Below are 25,820 nucleotides of genomic sequence, written 5' to 3'. Positions count from 1 at the left end.
ACACCAAACTCAGGGTTTCTGGGAAACCTCTACCGTGGGATGGGTTGGGCATGTTCATCTTCTTTGTCCTAGCACAAGAGACCCCCTCCCTCTCCAGATGCAATCCTAACACCTTAACGTAGCAAATAAGAAACAGAGCTGAGGCCAAGTACCAGTGGACTATATAGTTCACATATAGATTGCGTGCATTCTTTCAAAGCATTGGTTCTTCACTGTATTAGACCCCAACACTGGGACAGGCAATATCTTAGCACTAAGCAGGCACCGATTCATTTAATCCTCACAAGACCTCTACAGTGAAAAGCCTGCTATAACCGCCCGAGAATGAATGAGAGAAACTGAGTCACTTGCTCAAGGTCACACATGTAGACTGCACTGGGAAACGGGTGAAAACAGATTCCTGTGTCCAGGCAACAATCTCAGGATCAAAAATCCCTTGAGGAAGGGAATGGGGCTGAGAGATTTGTCATCTTCAACAAAATCTTAACTAAGAGTGACGTGGTGTGAGTTTCAGGAGTTGGTGAGCCTGGTACCCTAGAAGAGTCTTAACATCACTACCGATTCTGGGCCACAAAGGGGGCAAACTGGGTCATGAGTTTCAGTTTTTTGTTTGTTTTGTTTGAGCCAGGGTTTCTCTGTGTAGCCCTGGCTGTCCTGGAACTCACTCTGCAGACCAGGCTGGCCTCGAACTCAAGAGATCTGCTTCTGCCTCCCAAGTGCTGGGATTAAAGGCGGGCGCCACTATAGCCTGGCTCTGACTTTTAAATGGTTCTATTTGATCGATTTACCTTGTATTTCCCCTTCGCTTTCCTCCTCTGCGATTCCAGTTACTTAAGACAGTGTGGCAGACACTGGACACACAGATTATAGTCTTTGATTTTAATTTGCTACTGACATAAATAACTGGTCATGAGGATACTTATGGAAGCAAATTGTCAGCTTTTTTTAAAAAAAGCTTTTTAACATTTATTTATTTTGTGTATGCTGGGATGTGTGTGCAGGCCACTTTGTGTACGGGGGCAGGTCAGAGAGAGTCTTGTAAGTCCAAGGGATTCAACGCAGGTTGCCAAGTTTGGCTGCAAGCCCACCATGGTAAGTCATTTCACCTGCCCCTAGCTTCTACTTAAAAACCAACAAAACAAAAACCACCCCAACTCCTTCCAAATAAACAGACTACCTTTGCTCCTAGAACAGTATTTTCAAAGTGAAATCCCCCAAATTCTCAAAATCAACCGACGAGAGACTTCGTTTTCCCCTCCCTCCACACCCCTCATTCCTAAATTACTTTACACTCACCACAAACACCAACTTCCCAACATTTGTCCAGGGGAAATCATAGAGCAATTGTTTCTCTTCTTCTAGATTCTGTGGAAAGAATTTCGGTATATAAGGAGTTAGGGGAAATGGGATAGATTATCTTAAAACTGTCTTGACTTATAACAAACTAAAAAGCAGTAATTCAAATCTGAAATAGTCCTCAGCCCTTTTTTGCAAAGGGCCGACAATAACTACGATCAGCAACAGCCTGCAGCTCCTGTGCACTGCATGCACTTGCCTTCCAAAGGCCACTGCCACTCAGTTCTATCTCTAAGCTTAACTATGAAGTCCAAAGGACTCAGACACACAGCAACGGGAAGGGACTGGGACTTCCACAGGGAGCTACCTCCTCCTAATCGCTAAAGGATAACACTGTCCCCACCCATTTATGGGAAACCACGTGTATCAGACAACCATAATGCATGCTGAAGCCCCAAGGGTGGGAGCTTTTTAGGGTAGGAGAGAAGAACACGACAATTCATAAACCCCACGGAGCAACATTTGGACAGTGACACTCTGAGTGTCAAGCCTGGGCTGATTGTCCACCCTGCATTTTCTGCTAAGGGGACCGACTACTGTCAAGGCATGCAGAGACACACCATCCAGACTTACGTCACCCACCTCTGTGCTGGCAAAAGGGAAATGAGGACTGAGCCTTGCATTCTCTGTAGTAAAACCTGCCCAACACCATTTGATACGCACCTGGAAAATCTGTATTCCTCGCATAGTCAGTCCCAGGGTCAGTGAGCCTTCAACCTCCCTCTTATCCTGACAGAATAAAGGTTTATGAAAAAGTCATTTTTTTCCTTCTATAATAAACAATTGAACAATTGAAGAAAAAGACATTTCAGAACTGTATTTTTTTTTACTTAAATCTTTGCTCAAATCTTTCCACAGTCTGTTTCCTGAAAGACTTAAGAAAATCTTGAGTATTTCCTAAACCAGCTGCATCCTTTCCTTCCGACTCCTTAGACCTCAGGTTTAGAGTTCAGCGCTGTATGCACACTTCTGAGACTACTCTTGGTACGCATATCTCTGAGAACTCCAGCACGAGGGCACTGTGCGCCACCCTCGCCATGTGCACGTTCTCACCTTCCCCGTGCTTAATTAATGCGTGGATGTTAGAATGTCAGGGCAACAGTCTAGTTACAGTCTGAGATGTGTCTGACTTTCTGGGTTTCAAATCCTGTAGCTTTCCCAGCTCCCTACCTGTGATTCAAAAGGACAGACAAGTGACCAAATACTGAAGGCTCGCCCTCAGAAGCTTTATAGTGCTAATTTGCTAATTGCTATGATATACATTCTACTGTTGTGTATGTATGTATATATATAAGCGATAAACCTTAAGCCATTTTAATGGTAAGGAAAAAACAGTACAATTAAAAAATGTGCTCGGATTTGGCCAATCTTTAAGGACTTATGTGTAATGAGTAAAGCGTGAAGCCTTAAAAGTTAATATTTTTTTTTTTACCAGATATTGTAAGACAATAAGTGAAAATTGTCAAATCTTTATTAAATTCAAAGGATGTTTAGGCTTATATGCCTGGGTATTTTGCCTGGGTGTATGTATGTGCACCACCCATGCACTCAGGGCTGGCAGAAGCTGGAATTGGGTGTTGGATGCCCTGGAACTGGAGTAGTGGACGGCTGTGAGCCACTGCTTGGGTGGCAGGCATATAACCCATATCTCGAGAAAGGGCAACAAGTACCCCAAAGCGCTGAGCCACCTCTCCAGCCCCTAGGTCTTTATTAAGTTTAAGGCCAGCTTTCTCAGGATCACAGGAATAAGAATTAGAAAATGTGGTCTTGCCTGGAATATAGAGAAGAAACTGGCCTGTCTCTGGCTTGGACCTAATCTATTTTTATGTCGAGAAAGGCACATGCAGTGCTGGGCTCAATGGAGCCTGCTTCATCAGCACACACTCAGGGCAGGTTCCCTCCCCAGGCTAAGCACATGCTTTCTGAAGTAAGACTGGGGCCAAGGCAGTGCGGCAGTTCATGTCTAAGGCATGTATGGGGAAAACAGGCAAAAGGTGCTTCCTTCATAATGTTCTGTCGTTCCCCTTTATCAGCTGCCCCGTGTGAGGCAGATGTAACAGGCTGACTTCTCCAAGTGGGCGGTGTCTGTCAGGTACCAGTATCCCATCTCCCAGCTTCAGTTACAGCTTTTTGTTAAATGTCTTTTTAAAGCAGACATTTTCTTTTCTTTTTCCTTTTTAAAGATTTATTTATTATTATATCTAAGTACACTGTAGCTGTCTTCAGACACACCAGAAGAGGTTGTCAGATCTCATTACGGATGGTTGTGAGCCACCTTGTGGTTGTTGGGATTTGAACTCAGGACCTTCGGAAGAGCAGTTGGTGCTCTTAACCACTGAGCCATCTCTCTAGCCCGAGACATTTTCTATACAATGCAGAACTATACACTAAGCAAATTTTCTTTTTTTCAAAAAGATTAAGTTGTACATATCAGCTTTATTGAAAGATTAATTTCTAATCAGGCTTCTTTAAACTAGCAAGCTTCCCCAGCAAATAAGGCAAAAGCAGCGATACGTTCTGAACACTTGCTGATGTCATGGGTGTCCTGCCTTGCTGTGTAAGGACTGTTAGTTACTGCATGGACCCCTTTGGCCTTCACAGTGCAGTGTCTCCCTTACTCAAGAGATGGCCCATGACCAGTACAGCTGCCCAGATCCCCAGGGCCTCTAACTGACATCCCATCCCAAGGCCAGACTCTGTCCAGTGTACTGTTTATATTTCTAATACACTTCAGAATAGGATCTGACTGTCCCAGATGCCACTTAGAGGAATATTCTCACGTAAAGTGAGATGACACAATGAAATCTCTCAGAAAGCGAGTCAGCCCTTTAGGAATTTCGACAGAGATCTACGGGCCTCCATATGCCTTCCAGGATGGAGAGGCAGTAACTGTGGGGGAGCCAGAGGGAGGGAGGGAGAGTGTTTTGAGCTTTGGAACCAGCCAGGAAGTTACATTTCGTAACATGACCACCCAGCAATATGACCAAACATATTCTCCCTGGACAATGGTCCCATTTATATTAATTCAGCATAAGGGGTGTGGTGGGGACAACCAACATATCAACAAAATCCCATCCTGAACATCATGCCTGTCGTGTGACAGGTATGGCTCACTGATCAATTCCCACAGTCCTAAGGGGTAGGTAGGTCCTAGTGTCCTTTAAGCTATGAGAAATCTGAAGCACAGAGATGTTAAATGCTTTCCTTGGGTCGCATAGGAAAGAGCCAAACCGGGATTCAACTCTCAGTCAGACTCCACTGGCCATGTTTTAACAACTTAATCCCATTGGGTTTGCAAATACACCTTAAGTACTTATTAGAATTCAGTTCTAGTCAGGACCTTGTAAGGATAGGGAAGATATGGAGAGGAGCAGAGAAGAGAAGGCCAGAGCACATTGAGGCCCAGCATGAGTGTGTGCAGAGCATCCCCACAAAGTTCTGGGATACATACGACGACGCAAAGAGAATACGGAGCACTTAACTGATATGCAGAAACTCTTGTCACCCAGGAGCCTGGGTGCATCCACGTTTCTGACTCTTGGTTTTACAACCTTAGTGAATTATTTAACTTTCTTAAGCCTCAAGTTTCCTGGCCTATAAAATGATCACTTCTTATACAGTGTGGGGGTTTGAAGAAAAAAAAAAAAAAAAGGAGGCATTCGGTGCTCTGTCTGCACTGGGGGCAGTGGGAACATTCCTACAATTAAGGGAACATAACGAGGGTCGGGTTTTCACAGGGCAATACTACAGTAATATTCACCAAACATGTTGCAAAGGTTACTCTTCCAGGCAGAGAAAGAACTACAGCATAAGGCCCTCGGAGCCAGATCACCATCACAGCCCTTCGTTACCACATGTTTCAGACATTGAAGAACTCCTATGTATTGCTTCCGGGCTAGATCACAAAGGCCTGACACGTGAAACCAAGGGCAGGCCAAAAGAAGAACTTTCCACAAGTTGTAAGAGAAAAGCAGAGTTCTCGGTCAGCTGAAATCTCATGCAGGAAGGAGGGTTTCCCACCTTGTACAGTCTGTAGTAATGGATGGCGACGTCGTCCAGTCGGACGGCCTCTTTGATGTACTTCAGGTAGGCCTCGGAGGCCGTCAAGGCAAACTGGTCCTTGTGCATGTTTGGAATGTGCTTCAGGATGTAGTCCTTCCCCCTCTTGGAAACAACCTGTTGGAACACCGTGCCCCCAAACAACAAGAGGATGAAAAGCTAAAATAGGTCACATGAAGCTGGATACTTCTCATTAGAAAATTCTAATTTTATCCTATTTTCACTGTCTTCTTAGGCTACTGGGTGGGACCAGCTAATGTTATAAAATACAATGTCTACTTGCTAGAACAAACCATCGTAATTGGGAAAAACAGATTCTTTTGGTTTAAAAAGTCACTGACGTGGGGAGAAGTCCCACGCAAACTGAAGTAATTTCACACACTTCATGGATTACACTCTTAAACAATGGTACTGTGGAATACAGTGATGTCAGAGAACATCTGCAGGACTGGGGTCCCACTAACTCCCACAATCCCACACACAGAACATGCGACTATAAACGTTCATCTGGGGAAGGCAGGACTCTTTGGAACACTGGTTCTCACAGGGAAGGCCAGGAACTCTACTTGAAAACACAGGAGGAAACGGTTTCGATTCAACACGCCCTGTGACTTGCTGCGGCTTAGAGTCAGATGGTGTCCACCAAGCTTTCAAATGCCAGTGACACACAGCAGCTGCACATTGAGGGTGTTGGGGATGGCCATGCTGATTTCAGAAGGGTCTGAAAACACGAAAAGCCAGCGGCGACATGAGCAGAAGCAAGGGCTTCAGAGGGTGGCAGTGGGGGACAACATGAGCAGGAGCAAGGACTTCAGACGGTGGCCGTGGGGGACACTGGTGAGTTTTCAGCTCTAACGTGACTTCAGAATCTGCTGTCTGGTGCTTACTTTTCATACTTTACAAAGGATTATACATGGAGGCCGGTGGTGGCACACGCCTTTAATCCCAGCACTCAGGAGGCAGAGGCAGGGGCATTTCTGTGAGTGCTAAACCAGCCTGGTCTACATATGCAGTTCCAGAGAAGCTGGGGCGGCACAGACCTGTGCTTGGGGCTGGGGTGGGTTTAGAAGTTTAAGGCATCCCAGCAGCTGTGCAGACACATCTGTAAAGTCACCAGCTGGATGGGGCCAGAGCATCCAGCATAAGAAATCAACCAGATCCTGGAGTTGCACACTTGGGAGCCAGGACTTCACACCACAGGCAACTGGGGAGTCCCTGCAGGTACTGCGTAAGTCAGAGGCTCGCTCCTCTCAGATGCAAGCTGGGGAACACCGAAGCAGGAATAGCTCTGTAACTCTGTGCTCTGAGACCCAGGGAGGGAATGCCAAAGGCAGGGATGCAGTGGACTTGGGAGGAAACCAATAGTGACAAAATAGGGACTAAGCAGGGTGACAGGAAATAGAGTGGACACATCAGAGCATGTGGGTGGGACACGGCGGAGGCATGTTGCCAAGCCGAGTCCACGTGATGCCAGGTTCTGGCAACTGGGCCTATGGCAGCCTCCAGCTCTCTGACACCAGGGGGGACAGAGATAGGGCTGCTTCTGTGGAGGTAGGGGAGACAGGAGTATGATCTGGGGTGTTCCAAGTCTGTGGAACTAAGGAATGAATAGCCACCTCACTGTACAGGGCAGGCATATTTAGGCATTACCTGCATTTCCTGAAGGTGGGCATGAAAAACCGTGACTGGGATGAAATCTCCCTGGTGTAAGTGGCTACGTGCCAAGGGCAGCAGAAAGATTCAGGAAAAGGAGAAGAGAACGTCTACTGAATCAGGTACCATACAGGTCATCAATGACCTGAGAGACGGCATGTGCCTGGCTGAGGGGAAGCAGACGGGAGAAGGGGACTGAGGAATGCGCACGAGAAGGAAGCTGCCGGAAAGTCAAACACACTTGGCCTATCTTTTGGGAGGCCAGCCGGGTGGTTCTGCTTTGTGGGTGCAGGTGACCCACTGTTCTATGAACATCAACTGAAGGAGAGAGAGCCTGAGCCAGAGCTGAGGACACAGAAGAGAGGGACAGAGCAGCCTGCAGGAAGACTGGCAACCCCAACAGGCTAGGGAGCACGTGTGTGAGACCACTCCTGCCAGAATGACCTACATCTATCTTCTCATGACAGAAGGGGATGGCTCCTCGCCTGGCAGGGAAGGAAGGACACAGAGGTCGGAGCCAAACGTTGATTCAGATTTGTTTTCTCAGCCCATTAAAACTGTGAATGATCTCATCGCTTGAGAAGGAATCATTTTCCCTCAAAGGGGAAAAATACACTTCACCAGGAGGATTGAGAGCGTCACCGCTAGCCAGGCGTGGGGACACATACCTTCAGTCCTTTCACCCGGGAGGTGGAAGCAGGTGGATCTCTGTGAGTTCAAGGCCAATCTGGTCTACAAAGTGAGTTCCAGAACAGCCAGGGACACACAAAGAAAACCAGTCTCAAAAAAAAAAAAAAAAAAGCCAAAAAAAACCCAAAATAAAACAACAACAACAAAAAAAACCCACCCCAGAATGTTACTGCTATGCACATTCCAACACGGGCTGGGTAAGTTCTTTCGCATCTAAGATGGCCAGAAAGCCTCCTCAGTGATGAGGAGACTAGGAAAGACTCCCGGCCTCTCACTGGTACTTGGGCATCACAGCGATTTCCCTGGGCCCAGAACATGCAGGCTCATCTCCTGAAGAGGCTTGCGTCTGAACGGGCAGTATGGAGCATCCAGACAGTACCTACCCATGCCGGGAAGTAAGCCTCCGGCTCAAAGTAGTCTCCGTGATGCACTTTCCTTTTGAAGTTGCCGAGGTCAGCTTGCAGGGCAAAGGCTGCCAGCAGGAAGTAGGCCTCCTCTCTGAGCACACACTGCGAGTGCAGCACCTGTTTCCTTAGGTGCCAGTAATAATAGTATCTTGCAATTCGGTCACTAGAAAATACAGGAAAACAGCAGTCAGGTTTTGGTGGAATGGTACAAGCACATGCCAACAGATCCCAAATCCCATCTGCATCTGCTGACAGAGGCCCTTGGCCTCTGCTCCCTTGGGTCCTCCTCACTGAGGAGGGAAGGCCCAAGCTGGGACCAGATCACCACCTCAGGAGGCTGCAGAGGCAGAAGGCTCAGCTGCCAAAAACATATCCTAAAGCTCACAGCCTTTGGTTCAAAGAAAAGGCAGCTCTGAGGGATTCCACTCCAGTAAGGTGCACGAGTCACAGAACATAGGCTGGAAGTGCCAGAGGCTGGGCGCTCAGAGTCTGCATATCGATGTTGTGCCTCTCACTCACTCAGTGGGGACAAACTGAGGGGCAAGCCTGGCCTCCCTGTTTGGTGGCCCTTGGATTGTCCCTCTCCTTAGCGCATCACAGATGCTCTACAGCATGTAAAATGCTTGTAGAAGATCTGAGCACTAGTGGCTTGTTACTTTCCCGTCGCCCTGAGGATGAAAGAGCCAATGCTTTCCTTGAAGAACACGCCTTGTTCTACAGGAGGAGGACGACGCTTTATGGAGTGTTTTCACGGGCACAGCCACAACCACCATGACACTCCCCACATAAGGAAATGCTAATAGTGCACTCTCTAATCCACCAGAGATAAACCCAGTCCACTGAGTGGGTGAAGGGCAGTGCTGGCAGCGGTGCTAGCAGGGGTGGGTGGGTCTCAGGACCTCTAGTCAGGTCAGAAGAAACGTTCATGAGCAGATTATAATTAAGGAAAATGACTGTGGCTGTGCGCGCTTTCAGCGAGGTCCCTGGCCTCTACCTGTGGTCACAGCTCACCAGCAGATGATACTAGAAACGTCTGTGCCTGTTGTAACCAAGACCAGGGCTAAGAATGAAGAGCTTAAAGGCAAAGCGTCTGTGGAATCCTTTCCCACGGACAGGACGCTACTTAGTGGTTGCCTTTTATAAGGCCCACCGCGTGCTGTTGGATGGGTTGTGGAGGGCTGTGTGTGGCGCAGAGATAAAGGGTTAACATTCACTAGCCCTGTGGGGTTTATTCGTGGCTAAGTCATCTATTTTCCTTCTTTACAGGGCATTCCATCCCTACCATGTAAAGTGGGTGTGCACTTCATACAAACTGATGCTGACTAATGACCTTTTTAATTTTTAAGGCTGGGGCCTTAGAAATATGCTCTATGTACTAATACTTAGAAATATGCTCTGTGTACTAATACTCCTTACTCTTACTTTGCACCTGCTGAGGACAGAAAATAGCAAATGCTAATTTTTCATGGAACATTTGCCCTGCGTATTTTTTTCTTTCATATGAAGGTCTCTCAAAGTTTAAAAGGAAAATGAAAACAAGCTCATGTTTCCTGTAGTTTCTGTTACCTAAAAAATGTGATCTCTAGCACTGAATCCCACACCAAAGAAAGAGGTTCAAAACCAGCTAAGTCTAATTTCCACTATGACACTGATCATGCATCCAAGAAGATAAAGTCTGTTCCCCACCCCTCAGCTTGCACCCTTGATTCCACAGGAAGCCCCCCCTTCTCCAGGCTCACTCGCAGTTTCTTTATTGTTGTTGGTTTTTTTCAAGAAGGGGTTTCTCTGTGTAGCCCTAGCTGTCCTGGGACTTACTCTGTTGACCAGGCTGGCTGCAGAAATCCGCCTGCCTCTGCCTCCCGAGTGCTGGGATTAAAGATGTGTGCTTACTCTTAATTTTTAAACTAGGGATTAAGAGTGCACGCGAGACCTCGGGTGAAGGGGAAATCAGGCCAATGGAAAACCAAGGAGTTTGAGAGTTTGTGGCCCTGTCCCACTTGGAAAAGAATATAATCATATTTAATAAATCTTGTCCCCAAACACTGACAGATCCTTTGGGCTGAGAGTGCAAATGTGAGCTGGTGACATTAACATTTTCTCCCTCAGCCGGCCACACTCGGCAAGTAACCAATGTGCCTTTGTTGTGGTGGGCACCAAGAATACAAGAATGTGAAGAAACAAGCCAAGCCCCATTGCTGCCGCTGCCACTGCTGAGTTTCTGTGCTAACAGGCAGAAGGAAAGCAGCGCCGGCACCAGGATCTGCTTGGTGTCTGCCAGAAGAAGCGCGGCAGAGGGTGCCGAGGCTCTGGCCGTGGGCTGTCCACATACCTGATCAGCTTCCCATTCTCCACGTAGTACTGCACCCGGAAGTGGATGATCATGGGGGGCCCAAACTGGTCGATGCCCTAAGACAGAGACGCAGCTGTGTTTTGTTATCTCCAAGACAGGCATCAAACATAACCATGCTACTGTCACTTGCAAGGCACATTTCCAAACACCAACGGGCTCATCTGTTCCTAACATGGGGCCTGTAGCAGGCGGAAAGTTGTCCCACATGGGCACCAGGTCCAACCAAGAAGTTACAACGTAAAGCAGGGCATCCTCCCTCTCCGGATTCTCACTCGCCTGCCACGCTGCCAATGGCAACATAAGGGAAGATAAAAATAAATGTCATGGAAATTTCTAGCGGAGAGCCGGCTCCTGGCCCAGCTCTGTCCCCTGTGGTGACCATTTGCTCCCTATTACAAATGCTGTCTTGTTCTCTCAGCATTCCACACAGCACATTCTAGTACACGGCTTGTTTACTTAAATGTTGGAGGCTTGCTCTGCAGTTGGCTTTGAAGTTGCCTTCCAGCTTAGCCCAAGAATCCTAAATTGCTATGGGAGGATCCCCTCCATGGCTATGGGAGGATTCCCTACTCAACTATGGGAGGATCCCCTGCACTGTTATGGGGGGACTCTGGGATTAGATGTAATTTCATGCCTTACTCACTAGGTGATAGCAGAACCTACAGGGACCAGCCTGTGTTCTCCCTCCTCTCCCAAAAGGAACTGATATTAATTATATAAAGATGCCATGCTGCACAGTAAAACAACAAAAGCTTGGATGCAAGAACCATAAAAAAGCAAATTTAAGGGCTGGAGAGATGGCTCAGTGGTTAAGAGCACTGACTGCTCTTCCAGAGGTCCTGAGTTCAAATCCCAGCAACCACATGGTGGTTCACAACCATCTGTAATGGGATCNGATGCCCTTGTCTGGTGTGTCTGAGGACAACTACAGTATACTCATAAACATAAAATAAATTAAAAAAAAAGCAAATTTAAAAATTACAAAAACCTCCTACAAGTTTTGACAACACCGTCACAGGAGAGAATCAGATCCTTTCTCCTGCTTTTCACGTTCAAGTGCTGCCCCATGATTATCAATACATTGTAACCTATCGGTTTATGCTGTCAGGTACTCACATCTGATCCACAAGGCATTTCAGCGCTTATAATTCATTTCCCCTTTTCAGTTTCTACTGGGTATATTATTGCCAATGATATTTTTTATTCTAACGTGACAGCTAAAATAAACAGTTTTGCAGAATAAAAAGAATTTTGTGTATAAATGCAATCTCACCCAAGTGACTTCGTATTGCCGTACCTTGCTGGCCTCCTTTTTCCATTCTTTCGGACAATACTTATAAAGCTTTTGTGACAACTCCATATATACATGTTCATTATCTGCACATTAAAAAGAGAGAGAGACAAGATGCTAAAGAAAAAAGATTTGTTTCAAAAAAAAAAAAACATAACCCAAACAACGATTCAAAGCTACAATTCCAGAAAGCGGCCTCCTGATCTGAGAGTGTGGCACAAAGACACAAAAGGGCACGAGGGCACGAGCTGACATTACTGAGCGATGGGCCCTTTTGCTTCTGCAACACAGCACTCAAGATTCTAGAGGATGAAAAGCTTAGAAGAATGTGGTTTGTAATGAACACATGTGCTTAGCTTCCAGGATCTTTAGAGACCACTGAGCGCCTGTTCCTGTGGACACACAGCTTCGAGAAACACTTCCGTTTAGTGGGCAGAAGGCTCTTCTCATAGGTACAAAATGCTGACACAGCAGCAGTGTGCTCCGGTCGCTCTAAACACTGGGGCATTGATGGGAGCTCATGTCCAAGCATGGGCCTACACCTGCTTTCTGAGGCGTTGGCTTTTAAAACATCTGTTTTGTGTTCCCCACACCAGCGCATGAGCTTGCCAGAAGGACAAACTGCCCCTCGGTCTGCCTTCAGGATCTATCCACACAAGAGAAAAGTCTTGCGGAAAAACAAGATTTGACCCCAAACAATCCCTCAAGTTGGGCTGGGGTGGTGACATGTTTTTAAAGGGAACAGTCTCCTGGAACTTACATAAAGTGAGCGGAACGTAAGGAAACAAGCTGGGCCAAACACAGTTTTTTCTTTTTCTTTGAGAAAATTTTTTTACAAAGATCTATTTCACAGGAGAATTCCGATCTTGTACAAGATTCTAATTAATACACACACATACACACAGCACACACTCACACACGCACGCGCACACACACACATGCATACACACACTCACTCCAGCTATTTTTTTTCTCCATCATTAAAGGCGTCCTCTTCTGGATGCTCCATAACAACCTTCACAATGAAGGGATGTACACCATTCTCACTCCAGGAAAATGTGAGCTGACTCCACAGTGAAATCCTGATGAACACTGGGGTTGACTGGAAGATGTCATTGAAAAATGAACGCTACTCTGTCTGTAAGTGGGTTGTTCAGGCCTCTTAACATGGAGAAGAAACGTCCCACTTAACACAACACCGAGGTCAGTGGGAGCTGCCTCCTAGCCTTTCATCTTTCTGACTGAACATGACTCTGACTTGTGTGTGGTTTGAGCTCCTGTTGGAAGCAGCAAAATGATGACCAGAAGGGAGACTGCTCAGAGCAGCACATGCATACTTACATTTTATTTTTATTGAAAATAAATTCTTCATAGACTGTATTCTGACTGTGGTCTCGCCTCCCCATCCTTCTATATCCTCTCTCCCTTCTCTCCCACCCAATCCCACGCTTCCTCTTGTTCTTTAGAAAAAAAAATACTAATAAAATATCAAAAACAAAACAAAGAAAAAAGCACAAGAAACAGACACATACAAATAACACCCATACAAATGCACAATCAGAAACAATAATATACAAACAAAAGAACAGTTAAGATAAAAAATGCCCAAACAAAGCAATACAAGACAAAATGTCTACAAAAATACCATTGATTGTGTTGGCCATCTCCTGCTGGGCATGGGGCCTTCCCGTAAGTGTGGTGTGTATACCCAGTGAGACGCCACTAGAGAAAACTAAGCTTTCCTGTGAGTGGCTGTAAATTGGAGATAGCATCTGGGTTAGGGATGGGCACTCCTTCCCCCTCTCGGCCTGAGACTCATGTCTAGCTGTGACCTGTGCAGCCCTTATGTGCTGCCAGAGTCTCAGGGAGTCTATGAGCACAGTGCACAGCTTAAATTACCTTGATGTGTCTATCACTTGACAGCGTGACCAGAGCTATGTAGCTTAAGAACTCTGGGTAGCTGGACACGTGTAGACTGGTAGACACAAATTAAGCAGAAGAACTGTGTTCCCCTTCCCAAACTTTGCCCTAGACTCTGCACCTCTGTAATATCCTTTATATATAATATACTCCTAGATATGTGAACAAATAAGCCAGGTTTCTCACTGTTGAAGAAAGAAGTCATAAACAATGGAAAGAAGAGGTAAATTGAATTTCATGGAACTGGATTATCATTAGAAGTGTTAATACGGGGCTGGAGAGATGGCTCAGTGACTGTTCTTCTGAAGAGCACTGACTGCTCTTCTGAAGGTCCTGAGTTCAAATCCCAGCAACCACATGGTGGCTCACAACCATCTGTAATGAGATCTGACTCCTTCTTCTGGAGTGTCTGAAGACAGCTACAGTGTACTCACACATAATAAATAAATCTTAAAAAAAAAAGTTAAAAAAAAAAAAGAAGAAGTGTTAACACAAGCTCATGGATAGCACAGAAAGTATGTGGAGAAACTTTTGCCAAAACTAACATCACCATAAGGACATAAATAATTATTGTGTTCCAGGATACTGTACAGTGAGAATGGCACATTATCATTTACCTGATATCCCCACCCAAATCATGCATAACCTGAATTAATCATGAGGAAACATAAACCAAACCCAAATTAAAGGACATTCCACAAAGTAACCTGACTGTCTCTTAAAAAAAGAAAAGGAAAAAAAAAAAAAAAAAAAAAAAAAGGCAAGGTCACAGGGAAGGCTGAGGAATACAGACTTGAACCAGACCATCTCTGGCTATGATGGACAGTCCTAGGATCCCTGGAGAAAACTAAAGACTACTTAGCATTAGGGCATGGACTTCCTGACTGTAATGTTGCCACGTAGTTCCATAGAAGCTGCTGCTGCTGGTCTCAAGTGTGGAGAGATGGGAAACAGGCAGGTAGATCACAGATGGAGGAGAAATGTTGCTGTTAACACCTAAGGAGACTCTTACTGTCTTCTTGGAACTTTGAAATTATTTCAATTCAAAACTGAAAGAATGGCACTATGATTCTTGGTATTTAGATGGATTTTAAAAAGAGTGTTAGAGTGGCTGACTCTTAAAATGCCAATGTTCAAAGTACATTCTTTCCAACTACTGAACAGACAGTGACAATTTCAGTCACCAATTTAAAATGGTGTGAGTGGCTTCAAGGCAGTAAAGCCACCCTTCACACCCTGATGCTGGACACATGGAGTACATCTGTCTAGAGTCGTGGGATACAAACACACCAGGAGGGAAGCCACGTGTGAAGGACAGACTCTGGGCGATATAGTGTCAGATTGGGGCTGACAGTGGGGAAGCTACACCTGCATGTGCATGGTGTTCTAGAATCCTCTACACTTCCTGCTCACCTGCCTGGGAATCCAAAACCATACTAAGAATTCAAAACCTGTGAGGCAAATTCTCAAGTGCAAGTCCATCCTGCAAAGCTGGCATGACAGCAGCTTCTGTCTGTCACATTGTCTTGACAGTGAGGGAAGTCTGGTGGCATGTCTGAAGGGGACTGACTGCTAGCCAGCAGTAGAACCAGAATCTGAACCAGGTCACCTGACTGCTGTTCCAACGCCCTTTCACCACACTGCAAACTCTCCCTTAAAGAGCATCTTAAAAGCTCTTACTTGGAATCTGGAGGAAACTATGAACTGGTTTTCTTGGACCGACTTGTTGAACTACAGAGCTCAACAGTCTGGCTGCAGGTGTAGAAGGCTTTGAGAGCTCAGCAAGAGTGGCCTGGAATCTGGGCAGCAGCTTCCTGAAGCTAGACCCAAAGATGGAGGCTAGCCTTCCTGTTTTCATTGCGTGGACTACTACAGGAGCGAAGCAGAGGGCAAATGGCTGACTTGCAGGGCTGTCTGCATTCCTCATTCCATGTTCCAAGAAAGGCAACCGAACACAGTTCCCATTTTGGAAGAAAGGGAGCCCACTTTATCTGTTGACAATATATTTTCTAACTTGGCAGATATAAACATTCGCAGCACCAACCAGATTCTCAAACAATCACAATCCTTTAGATGTAAAACAATCAGAGAAAACAACTATACACATAAATGTAGAAGGTATAATTAAACACAAGTAAATCTTGAAAAAGATGAGTAGACAGGTTAAAATATTCGGAGATCTAAAAAGTAAAGCAGAGAAATTTCGAGATATACTTTGACAGAAGATAGCTTTTAACAAATGACTGTAAGTCCCAAGGGTCTAGTGCTAAGTAAGGGACATGAGACAGGGAGTGTCTATGAAATCCTTCCCTGCAAATTCCTAATATAATGGTGGAAAAAAAATGACTGCATTTCACAGTCACACTTCCTGACTAGAAAACAGAAAAGGATGTGAAGAAAAACAGAAAAAAAAAAACTTCAATTAATCCATCACTGTCATACTTTTAACTGCAAGAGAATCTGAGCAGAAGAAAGGCAGTTTTACTATGTTCAGTAATGTCACAAGCCATTATCATTTGCAGCATTGTAGATGGTAATGACAAATGACAAAAACAATCTCCTTTCCTCCAGGATAGGGCTGGTCTCTGTGGTCAGGAAATAGCAGCAACAATAAAAACCAAGCCTGGTTCATTAAAACAAAATTAAACAAAAGGAACAGACATTACTAAGTCTAAAATGTAATAACAATAATAAAAATCCTAAATCATGCAAGAAGTAGTTCATCAGTTGACATTGGAAAATAAATACTACACTAAGAATGACGATTAGTAGATGGGTATTTTGACAATTAGATCACATAGCATGATGGCTTTAGACTTTAAAAAATGTCATGTCTTTGGAGACAGTTGGCTAAAGATACCAGAGAGCGGACTGAAACTTACTTTGTATAACACTGAGACCAAAGAGGTGACTGTCCTTTAACCTGAGCAGGTCACACACCTGGACCAGCAACTGGTGACACAGAATTTTAACCTGTGGGAGGGAGAGAAAAAGAAAGACACTTGAGCTACTTAAATTCAGCCATACTACCACAATCAGGCACATTTTAAACTTTGAAAATCTACTCCTTCACAGGACTCACTGACATCAGCAAAACCACCCCTGGTTTATGAACTCTCTGCATGTGTGGCTGTGTCTCAATGACTATCAGTTGTACAGCATGTTAATGGGGTACCAATGCAATCTTACAGAAGACTCATAAATCTCATGACACATGGGCCGGGGTCTCAGATCATGTATGAAAAACAAGACCTTTAGAAGAGCTTGCTCCAATAAAGGTATTTATTTGGCAAGTACGTTCTGTCTTTTACCATTTTTTCTTACATGAATGGATACACTTTTATACAGTATTCAATGTTTTGGTATAGGTATACCCTACAGCGGTGTTCTCAAATGTCCTAATGCTGTGACCCTTTAACACAGGTCCTCATAATGTGGTGAGCCGCATTCATGAAGTTATTTTTGTCGCTACTTCATAACTTCAATTTTGCCACTTTTAAGAGCCATAATGCAAACATCTGTGTTTTCTGATGGTCTTAGGCGACCCCTGTGAAAGGGTGGCTTACCACTTTTAGGGGTTGTGACCCTCAGGCTGAGAATTGCTGCCTGCAGAATGGCTTAACCAATGCAGTGCCTCACATCATTTTTGTATGTGGTAAGAACACTTAAGATCTGCCCTCAGGCAGCAATGTTTAGGTATCCGGCACATTATTAGTTATGGCTTCCATTCTGCATAGTTTTCTTGAACTATGAACTAACATCCTATTAGCTGAAACTTCAGATCCTTTGGCCAACATTTCCCTGCCCTGTGCACTTCAGGCCCTGGAAACTACCGTGCACTCTGCTCCTATAAGGTACCCTTTTATGACTGCACAAATGAACCCATGCAGTCTGTGCCTAACTTACATATAGTATAATGCTCTGCAGATTTACCCATAGTGTTGCAAATGACAAGTCTCCCTCCTGATGTGGCTTATCACTCCACCATGTGTGGATGTGTCACACTGTCTCTTCAGTCGCCAGTGGGCTCCACCAACTGCTATGAACGAGGCTGCCGGCAATGTGAAATGTAGGTGCACATCCTCCATAGGGTTGCCTGAAGTAGCAATTTTTGTTTTGTTTTGTTTTTTAACAACTCAGTTGTGTCCCGTGATGTGTTTCTGGAAGCTGTCTTGTAAAAGGGCATGTGATGTTTTGATGAAAACCGACACTTGAGAAGGTGCCTGATGTTTACAATGAATATAAATGGAACCCCACAAACAGTGAGGATGCTTTTGTACTGCTACATCATGCAACACTTCACTGGTCTTCGCTGGTCTTCATCTCATAGGGAGAAAAGCACCAAAGAACTTCTTGTGGTATTCCAGCTGCTTCTGGCTGCTTCTGCTGACTCGTGCCGACTCGTGCTGACGAGGTGGAGCCTTGCTGTTTCTGCTGCTGCTACGGATTCCTGTTTGGTGTTTACTATTGAATTGGACTGGGACATCCTGACATGGAAGAGTGGACTCTCCCAAAGGAACTACGTCTAAACAGGTCCCCAGCACTGCTTGCCTACTAACTTTCCCTCCCTGCTATCTCTCGACAGTAGGTTGAAGCATTTAAGAACCCTGAATAAGGTAGGTTTTGAGAAACTGTAAGCATACAGATGGGATTTCCGCTGGACACCCAGGAGAGGACCTGTGCGATCACAGTCTGTCTTCAATGCTTTGAGGAGGCGCATGCTGTTTGCCACAGGGCCACACTGCTTTACGCTCTGACCAGCAGATGACAAGTGCCCCTCCCTCCATGTCCTCAGCAACTCAACTCTTCTGTTTGGTGACAGCCATTTAAACACCTGTAAGGCAGTACCTTGCTGCAGTTTTAATTTACACTTTCTTAACGCTTACTGAGGCTAAGAACTCTTCAGATCCCTTCGTATCTTCCCATGAGAGGTGTCTACTTAGGGCATCTATTTAAAAGTAAAGTTTTCTTCTTAAAGGTGTAAGCAAAATACTCATCTTCTGCCCAGTGACAGACTGCCCAGATTTTATTTATTTTAATCAATTCCGGTTACTGTTTAACCCACTTTTCCCTTTCTGAGTCTCAGTATAATTCAATTATACTGACATTAATATAATATCTACTAATATGAGATTCTGGAGATGAGCTATTCTGAATTGAGAGGACATTACATATTTTTGTTTTGTATATATGTATGTTTATATACATGCATGTATTTGTACATATATGTAAATGGTGTGTGTCGGGGGGAGGTCAGAGGACAATCTTGTTTGGTCTCTTTGCTGTTGCTCCTTTGATTCCAAATACTGTAACATGCCTGTGTTGCTGGGCCAAGCTTTTAACTAGGTTCTGGGGACTTGAACTCAGGTCCTCGGGTTTGCACAGCAAGCCCTGAGGCAAATCTCTAGGCCCCAGATATAGTTCTGATGCTTTCTCAACTGTGAATGAATTATCAGGTGGGAGTTAAGTGAGCCTCCTGTGTTTGCCTCACTGAAACTGAATCACCCAAGAACGCACCCAGCTCAATTTCTGTAGAAAATAAAACTGCTCCAAGTCATGTGAGTGAGTAGTGACAAAGGCAGACCCTCAAAAGTTAAATGTACAGTTACATACACGTTAACACATGGGCAACACAGCCTTTGTGATTTTATCTGTACATGTCCCATGTCTACTTCCTCTCAGAGGCATTATCAGCTTTCTTGTTCTTTTTCAATGATAACTGAAGTATAATTTTATAATTTTTAATTTTAGTGACTATAATTTACTTACCTAAATTACTTAACTTTGAGTTAGCAATTCTATCATATTTTCATACAGAACTAAAACTAAGAAAATGAAAACAGGCAAAATCCCAGAGGAAAGAGCAGAAGATGCTGAGGGCCAGAGCACCTGCTCGGTTCTTCAGGCAGCAGCCATGAAGGAAGCTGGCACGGATGAGGCTATGGAGACTACTGGCTATACTTCTTGTGGCTCTGACAAACACCAGGCTTGTGGTCCATTGCTGTAGGAAGGTCACGTGACATCCACAGTTGGCAGCGATGACTGTCCTCTGCTCAGCTCACCTTCTCAGTTTTATTCAGCTTGGGATCCCTGGCCACGGGGTGAGTGTATCTTCCGTGTCAATTAACCTAATCCAGAGAATCCCTCACAGACATATTGAGTGGTTACCTGAGTGGTTCTAGATCCTGTCACAGTGACAAAGATGGGCCATTTGAGGCAGGATCAGTCTATCCAGGACCTTCATGAAGCAGGCACCGTGGTGGTTACTAAGAGTGAGTAGGATCGTGTTCCCAGGGAGCTCCCGAGGACCTTCGCCGTGCTCCACGAGACAGGTCTCCCGGTTAGCCCTATTGACACTCTGGCGTATATGCGTGCCATCCAGCAATATTTTCAAACCTTTGATGTCCCTGGTGGTGTTTTTCCTGATATGTCTGTGTACCACAAGCATGCAGTACCCTCAGAAGCCAGAAGAGAGCATTCGCTTCCCTGGAACTGACTGTGAGTTCCTGTGGGTCCTCTGGAAGAGTAGCCAGTGCATTTGGCTTCTGAGCCATCTCTCCTGCCCTGTCACCCAGCAATTTAATAACAATGTACTGATGCAGGCTCACCTCACCACTGGGAAGACCCACTGGCTGCTGGGAAACCATTACCCCTGGCCCCTTGGGCTAGCCTGATCCAGCAGCTGGGGTATTTACTTTGTGTTCTAGTGAAGTCCTCTTTATTTCCAACATTCACTGTAAACACTGGGCTAGTATTCCACCTCATGACTATACTGCTACAAACAAGTTTAAACAACAGACTGACAGTGAAGAAGAAAGGATCACATTCACAGACAGCTCTTACGTTGAGCTCAGCTCCATCAACTTGAGACTTAAAATGTCGCACTGTTCTTGGGGCCCTTTTAACCCTTAGCTTGGCTGCGTTTAAGTTTGAGTTGGAATTGGAGCAGTCAGATGAAATGTAACAAGCTGCTAAACTCCAATTTACAAACTAAAGGTTTATAAAGTAAAATATGTGGTGACTCTTGACTCCACAAGGCTGTGCCTTTCTTCCAGGCCTCCCATCTAATTATTACTGTTCCACTAGTTTAAATCAAGTATCTGGAGCCTTCTGCTAGAGCTCCTTAACAATCATCGAGTAAGTACAGTGTTCTTGTTTCAAAACTATAATTAAATAAGGATGTGGCTTGAGAGTGTTACCTGCTGTGAAAACAGGACCCAGCGTTGGGTATTTGCAGACTAGAATCTTTAAAGCCACATGGCTGCTTGTGAAATGTTTTAATCCCTTTCATCTTCAGGGGCACTGGGCCTTTAGAAAGCACTACATTCTCAACAGCGTAGGCTTTATCTAAAGATACCCTGTGTGTGTACTCGGGAGTTGGGCCTTGATCCTTGCTGTGCGGGATTGTTTGTCACCAGGCAAGGGTGTTTGAAATAGTCTCTGGTAAGAAAGACTTGTGCGCCTAACTGCAGGGCCGGAGGTGCAAGCTCTTGGCTCTGTGATTTCTGCCACTCTAAAAACTCTGTCTCTTACATTTACCAGGATTTCATTTTTTTTTTTTAAATGTCCATTTTTTTTTTGTATTTGTTTGATGATTAAGATTAATTTAAAATAGCTCCTATTAGTATAATTCATGGAGATTCAAAATGACTAAAACATTATACTTATTCCAGATGCAGAAAGCTAATATGAAGCCAACTATGCCTACCAATGGAAAACTTTATTTTAAAAATGTGTATGTTGGTGCATCCTGACTGCTGGGGGAGGGGTGGGGGAGGGGTTGGGAAGGCCACTGATAAACAGTTTGTTACAATTAATTCCTAATGCCCAACACTGCAAATAGCAAAATCACCACTCTCTGCTGTGGAGAAAGAGAGCCCTGGAAAGATTAAGATTGTTTTTCTAGCTGTGGGCAAGTCTCCTTGCCACTTAACCTCATCCTTCAAAGGTCCCAAGGCATGCTGGAGGGAGCCTCGGCATGGCGGAGGATCTATGTTCCCTGGAGTAGGAAATCTGGGCCTGCATGCCAGCGGCAGAGCACCCTAACGAAATGACAAAGAGCACGGGAACGGGACATGTGGGGTGATACTCCAAGACTGACTTACTGAGTAACTCCACGGACAGACACGATACAAAGTTCTTTACACATGGAGTGTCTTTAAATCCTTGATATAATCCACATGAGGCATAGAATAGTCCCACTTCACATAAAGGAACCCAGACCGCAATAATGAACGACAGACCTAAGCAGCATGCCCAGAGCTATAAAGGAAACCGTGGAGCAGACAGTTCAGTCCAGGTCCCCCGTATCTGCAGCCTCAGTGACTGACACAGGCTCCAAGGTACAGCAAGAAGCAGCTCTCTCAAGGTGGGGCTGCGACACAGCCTTTCCTGTCTGCCTGAAGATTTTATCGAGTCTAGTCCCTACTGAGGAATTTGGCTAAATGAAGATTCCTGTCTCCTGCCCTAGACCTACATCAGTGTCTCCATGGGTGAAGCCCAAAGAGGCTCTCCTCCAATAATTCTAGTACACGGTCAAGTTTTAAAGCCATCTGTCTACACAGCGGCATGTGTGCGTGTGGGAAAATCCACAGTACCACTTTAAGGCAATGTCTGCTGAATTTTACCAGAGTGAAATTGGGTTAAAAAAAAAAAAAAAAAAAAAAAAAGAAGGTTTGACTGTAGGAAGAATGTTTTAAAAACACGAGGTACGACCCCACAAAGCATGCCATGAACCCACCTGGGGTCTCGTAGTCTGTTCTCCAAAGCTATTTCCCTAGGCAGAGCCTTCAGAGCCAATGAATTCCTTTAGAAACTGTAGCCCCCCTCTTAGTGCTCCCCATGAAGACAGCATGCCCAAAGCTGTGTTAGGACTCCTCCCATCGCACATCTGTGCATGCTGCACACTCATGGACACCTTTACACACCTCACTACACCTCAATGGGTAACAGACAAAGGTGGAAGTTTCCTCAACACTTATGCAGTATGTCCTAGACTGCATGTGCTTAAAAATTTAAAGGACATATTATATATGTATATTACATATATTACATAAATGTATATATACACACATATATGTGTACATATATGTATGTGTGTGTGTATTCATACAACAGAGCCATAAATAGAATTTTACTTTCATTTTATGTTCCTGGTGCCCACACTGAAATGGTTCCAATTTTCATTACATTTTAAAAGTCAAGTCCTGCAAAGATAATAGTCTATCACCCCATACACTCAAAACCAATTTCAAGTTCCCTAATCAGGATCCTAGCTTATTACTAGAAACTCTGCCCTGAAGGCAGTAAAATCCATCCATGAGGCAGGTTCAATGCTCCCAAAATTGAAATGAGCAGCATCGAGGTGACCCAAGTAAAACGAGGAACTGTTGGCTGCTAGAACCAAACCAGATGCAGATGCCCATGGTTACAGGCAGGGCCTTGCTGCAGCCTAGACTTCTAGTCGAGTTATTTACAATTCATTTATGTTCTGCGTAACTATTTCATTATACAAAACATACTAAAACTACATCAGCATACAAGTAGAAAACTAACTTGAGACAAGCTTTCCTTAGTTCCATCAGGGTGACAGGTCTGGGCATGGCGGTTCACACCTTTAGTCCCAGCACTTGGAAGGTAGGCAGATGTCAGATGCCTATGAGTTTGAGGCTAGCCTGGTCTACATAGCAATTTCCAGGCCAGCCTGGCCTACATAGTGAAGCCTTATCTCAAAACAAAACAAAACAACAACAACAAAGAAGTTGATAGGTACAAAATGGATTACCATGAACCTGCTGGCAGCTTCCAGCAACTGTACTCCCTGGGACGTTCTATGATTTACATATCTATTCTGATAAAAACACAGTGACCTATGTGTGTCTGTGTCTGTAGGACTACACCCCAGAAGGGATCACAGCAGTTTTATTAATATGGAATTTCAAATGGCACAATATCCATCAACAGCAGTAAGTGTGTAACAAAATGGGACTCGGCTATACTGCTGGGATATTATCTTATAAGGAAAACAAAAGGACTGCTGCTGTGGAGCTGTTATCACTGAGAACAATGGATTGCTGACTAGGAAGAGTCCCAAAGGGTCTTTCTGAGGAGACAGGAAATTTCTCTCTGAAACTGGGCAACAGCTACATAGGAGCATAAACTAACAGAGATACACTAGACTGTACACTGAAGGATGCTGATGTTTTGCAATGTGTAAATTATAATTTAACTGCTAAAAGTAAAAAGGGGAAAAATAAAACAGTGTCTCAGTTCTCAATACTGGTTAACAAGTATCTGATTCTGATTTAAGAGGCAGAGGAACATCTTAGCTCATGTACAGCACCTGCTCAGCCTGGACACTGCTTAGACTCCGACTACTGATAAACTACAGTCAAGATGAAAACTTAGCAACTTTATGTGCGCAGTTGACAATTATGAGTATTTAAAGCACAGACAGACACAAAATAGAAATTTTATTCAGGAAGCCAAGCAATTTGAGAGACAAAAAACAACGCTCAAGTAAACATTTGCTGCCCTTTCCAGATACTTTCCTTCCTCCATCTACAGTCTCCAGTTCCTGTCATGTTACATTATTTTCTAGCTAAGAAAGAAGCTGCCATTCAGTAGAAATAATAAAATGATTTCTTCTCAATACAGAAACTGAGTGAAGCAAATTCAAAGAAACTGAGTTTGGTGGTGGGATCTGAGGGGAGCACTGTGGCTGAGCATGGTGAATGAGAAGCATTCCCTAGACCCTAATGGAAATGTGGAAGATATTCTAAACAATTCCAAATGTACACCAAAGCTGAACACACAGAAAGATAAGGAAATAGAGAAGCCCAACAAACTAATTCAACTGAAAACATTTTAATGAAGTTTAAAAACAGACTTTTTTGCTTTGTCTTAGTGTAGTACCCAAAGTCCTAATTTGACCCCAAGCATGCTGCTGTTGAAGCCATAATGCTGTCTACAGCCTGTGGATGCCTGAGCGCAAGCATCTCTCTGGCTCATTCTGTAATGATCTGACTCTGAACCACCTCACCTAACTTGGGTGTGGTCTTGCAGGAGAAGAGCATGTTGAAATATTCCTAGCTGGAGCTACTCACATTTATGATGATGCTCACGGACTTGTCATTGGGGAGGAAAATACACACTCTGCGGCGGTCCTGCATGACTTTGTTGTTATGGAAGGTCAGTTTGTTCATTGTGTTGTGGGCGGGCCAGTGGGTGGGCTGGGGGTGCTGGGTGCTCAGCAACTTCTCAGGCTCCCAGCACTTGAAAGCCAACTTCGCCTCCTCATCATACGGCCAATGGAAGCATTGTGGTGCCCCACAATGTAGGTTTCATAGCTGTAGAAAGTCCACTGGGAGACCTGTGAATAAAGGGGAGAGTGGTAAGAGGAGAGGGGCCAGTGGCACACAACTATTCACGCAGGCACAGGGAAACAGGAAAGAGCACTTCAAGCTGAGACGGCCATCCTCGGTGCACACACATTCTATTAACTGTCTTCACACATTGCTCTTAGACATGAGTGAACAGACACAGTGAGAGCCCGGACAATCACAGATGGACCAAGTACCGTAAGCTCAAGGCAATGGATCCTGACTGAGGAATTTTCCGGTTCACCAGGGAGGTGACGGGGTTCTAGAGTGAACTATAAAACCAGCATCAACAAAGCCTCTCCTCCAGGACCACAGAACTCGGATGAGTCTTTGGCTCCTGTCTCAGTCGTGCCTGATGGTTGGCTCTACAAAGGAAGCCCTGGCTGCTGGCCCACCCATGGGAGCTACAGGAGCAACAGGCACTGAATTCTCTACCACATTCCCCATGGGTATTAAATCCTCCTTAGTTTTTATGTCCTGCTTTCTCCTGGTTCTCTAGATGGCTGATTAAAATTTAATTCATTAGTTCACCAATCAAGTAACGCATAGCAATACTAAGACTGTATTATCAAACCATATCGATATGGAAAAGAGCTATGGGCTTTAGAAACCTCACCAGTTTCGTCAGTTTAGTAACATTAAGGTTTTCTGATTTGTTTTTGTTTTTGCTTTTTTAAAGTTTTGAAGTATAGAACTTTGCTTGCAAGTAATGA

At 44.7% G+C, this 25,820-nt stretch overlaps 1 protein-coding gene across 3 annotated transcripts in view; it reads right to left on the bottom strand.

Annotated features, from left to right (window-relative positions):
* Positions 1-25,820, bottom strand: part of Frmd6 (FERM domain containing 6) — a 76,136-nt gene that overhangs the window by 12,770 nt on the left and 37,546 nt on the right. For 2 of the 3 annotated variants that reach the window (XM_021201999.2, XM_029540682.1), the window contains exons 2-9: positions 24,832-25,097; positions 16,609-16,699; positions 11,789-11,892; positions 10,495-10,571; positions 8,142-8,328; positions 5,377-5,532; positions 2,020-2,085; positions 1,297-1,365 (exon numbers count right to left, since the gene is read on the bottom strand). In XM_021201999.2, coding sequence (XP_021057658.1) covers positions 1,297-1,365; positions 2,020-2,085; positions 5,377-5,532; positions 8,142-8,328; positions 10,495-10,571; positions 11,789-11,892; positions 16,609-16,699; positions 24,832-24,930 — 849 coding nt within the window. In that variant the 5' untranslated portion in view covers positions 24,931-25,097. The remainder of the gene's footprint in view (positions 1-1,296; positions 1,366-2,019; positions 2,086-5,376; positions 5,533-8,141; positions 8,329-10,494; positions 10,572-11,788; positions 11,893-16,608; positions 16,700-24,831; positions 25,098-25,820) is intronic. The other variant, XM_021202000.2, reaches the window with a different exon arrangement.

This window comes from Mus pahari, chromosome 7 (genome assembly GCF_900095145.1).
Source record: "Mus pahari chromosome 7, PAHARI_EIJ_v1.1, whole genome shotgun sequence".
Taxonomy (NCBI): Eukaryota; Metazoa; Chordata; class Mammalia; order Rodentia; family Muridae; genus Mus; species Mus pahari.
This window is presented reverse-complemented; position numbering and strand designations above follow the sequence as displayed.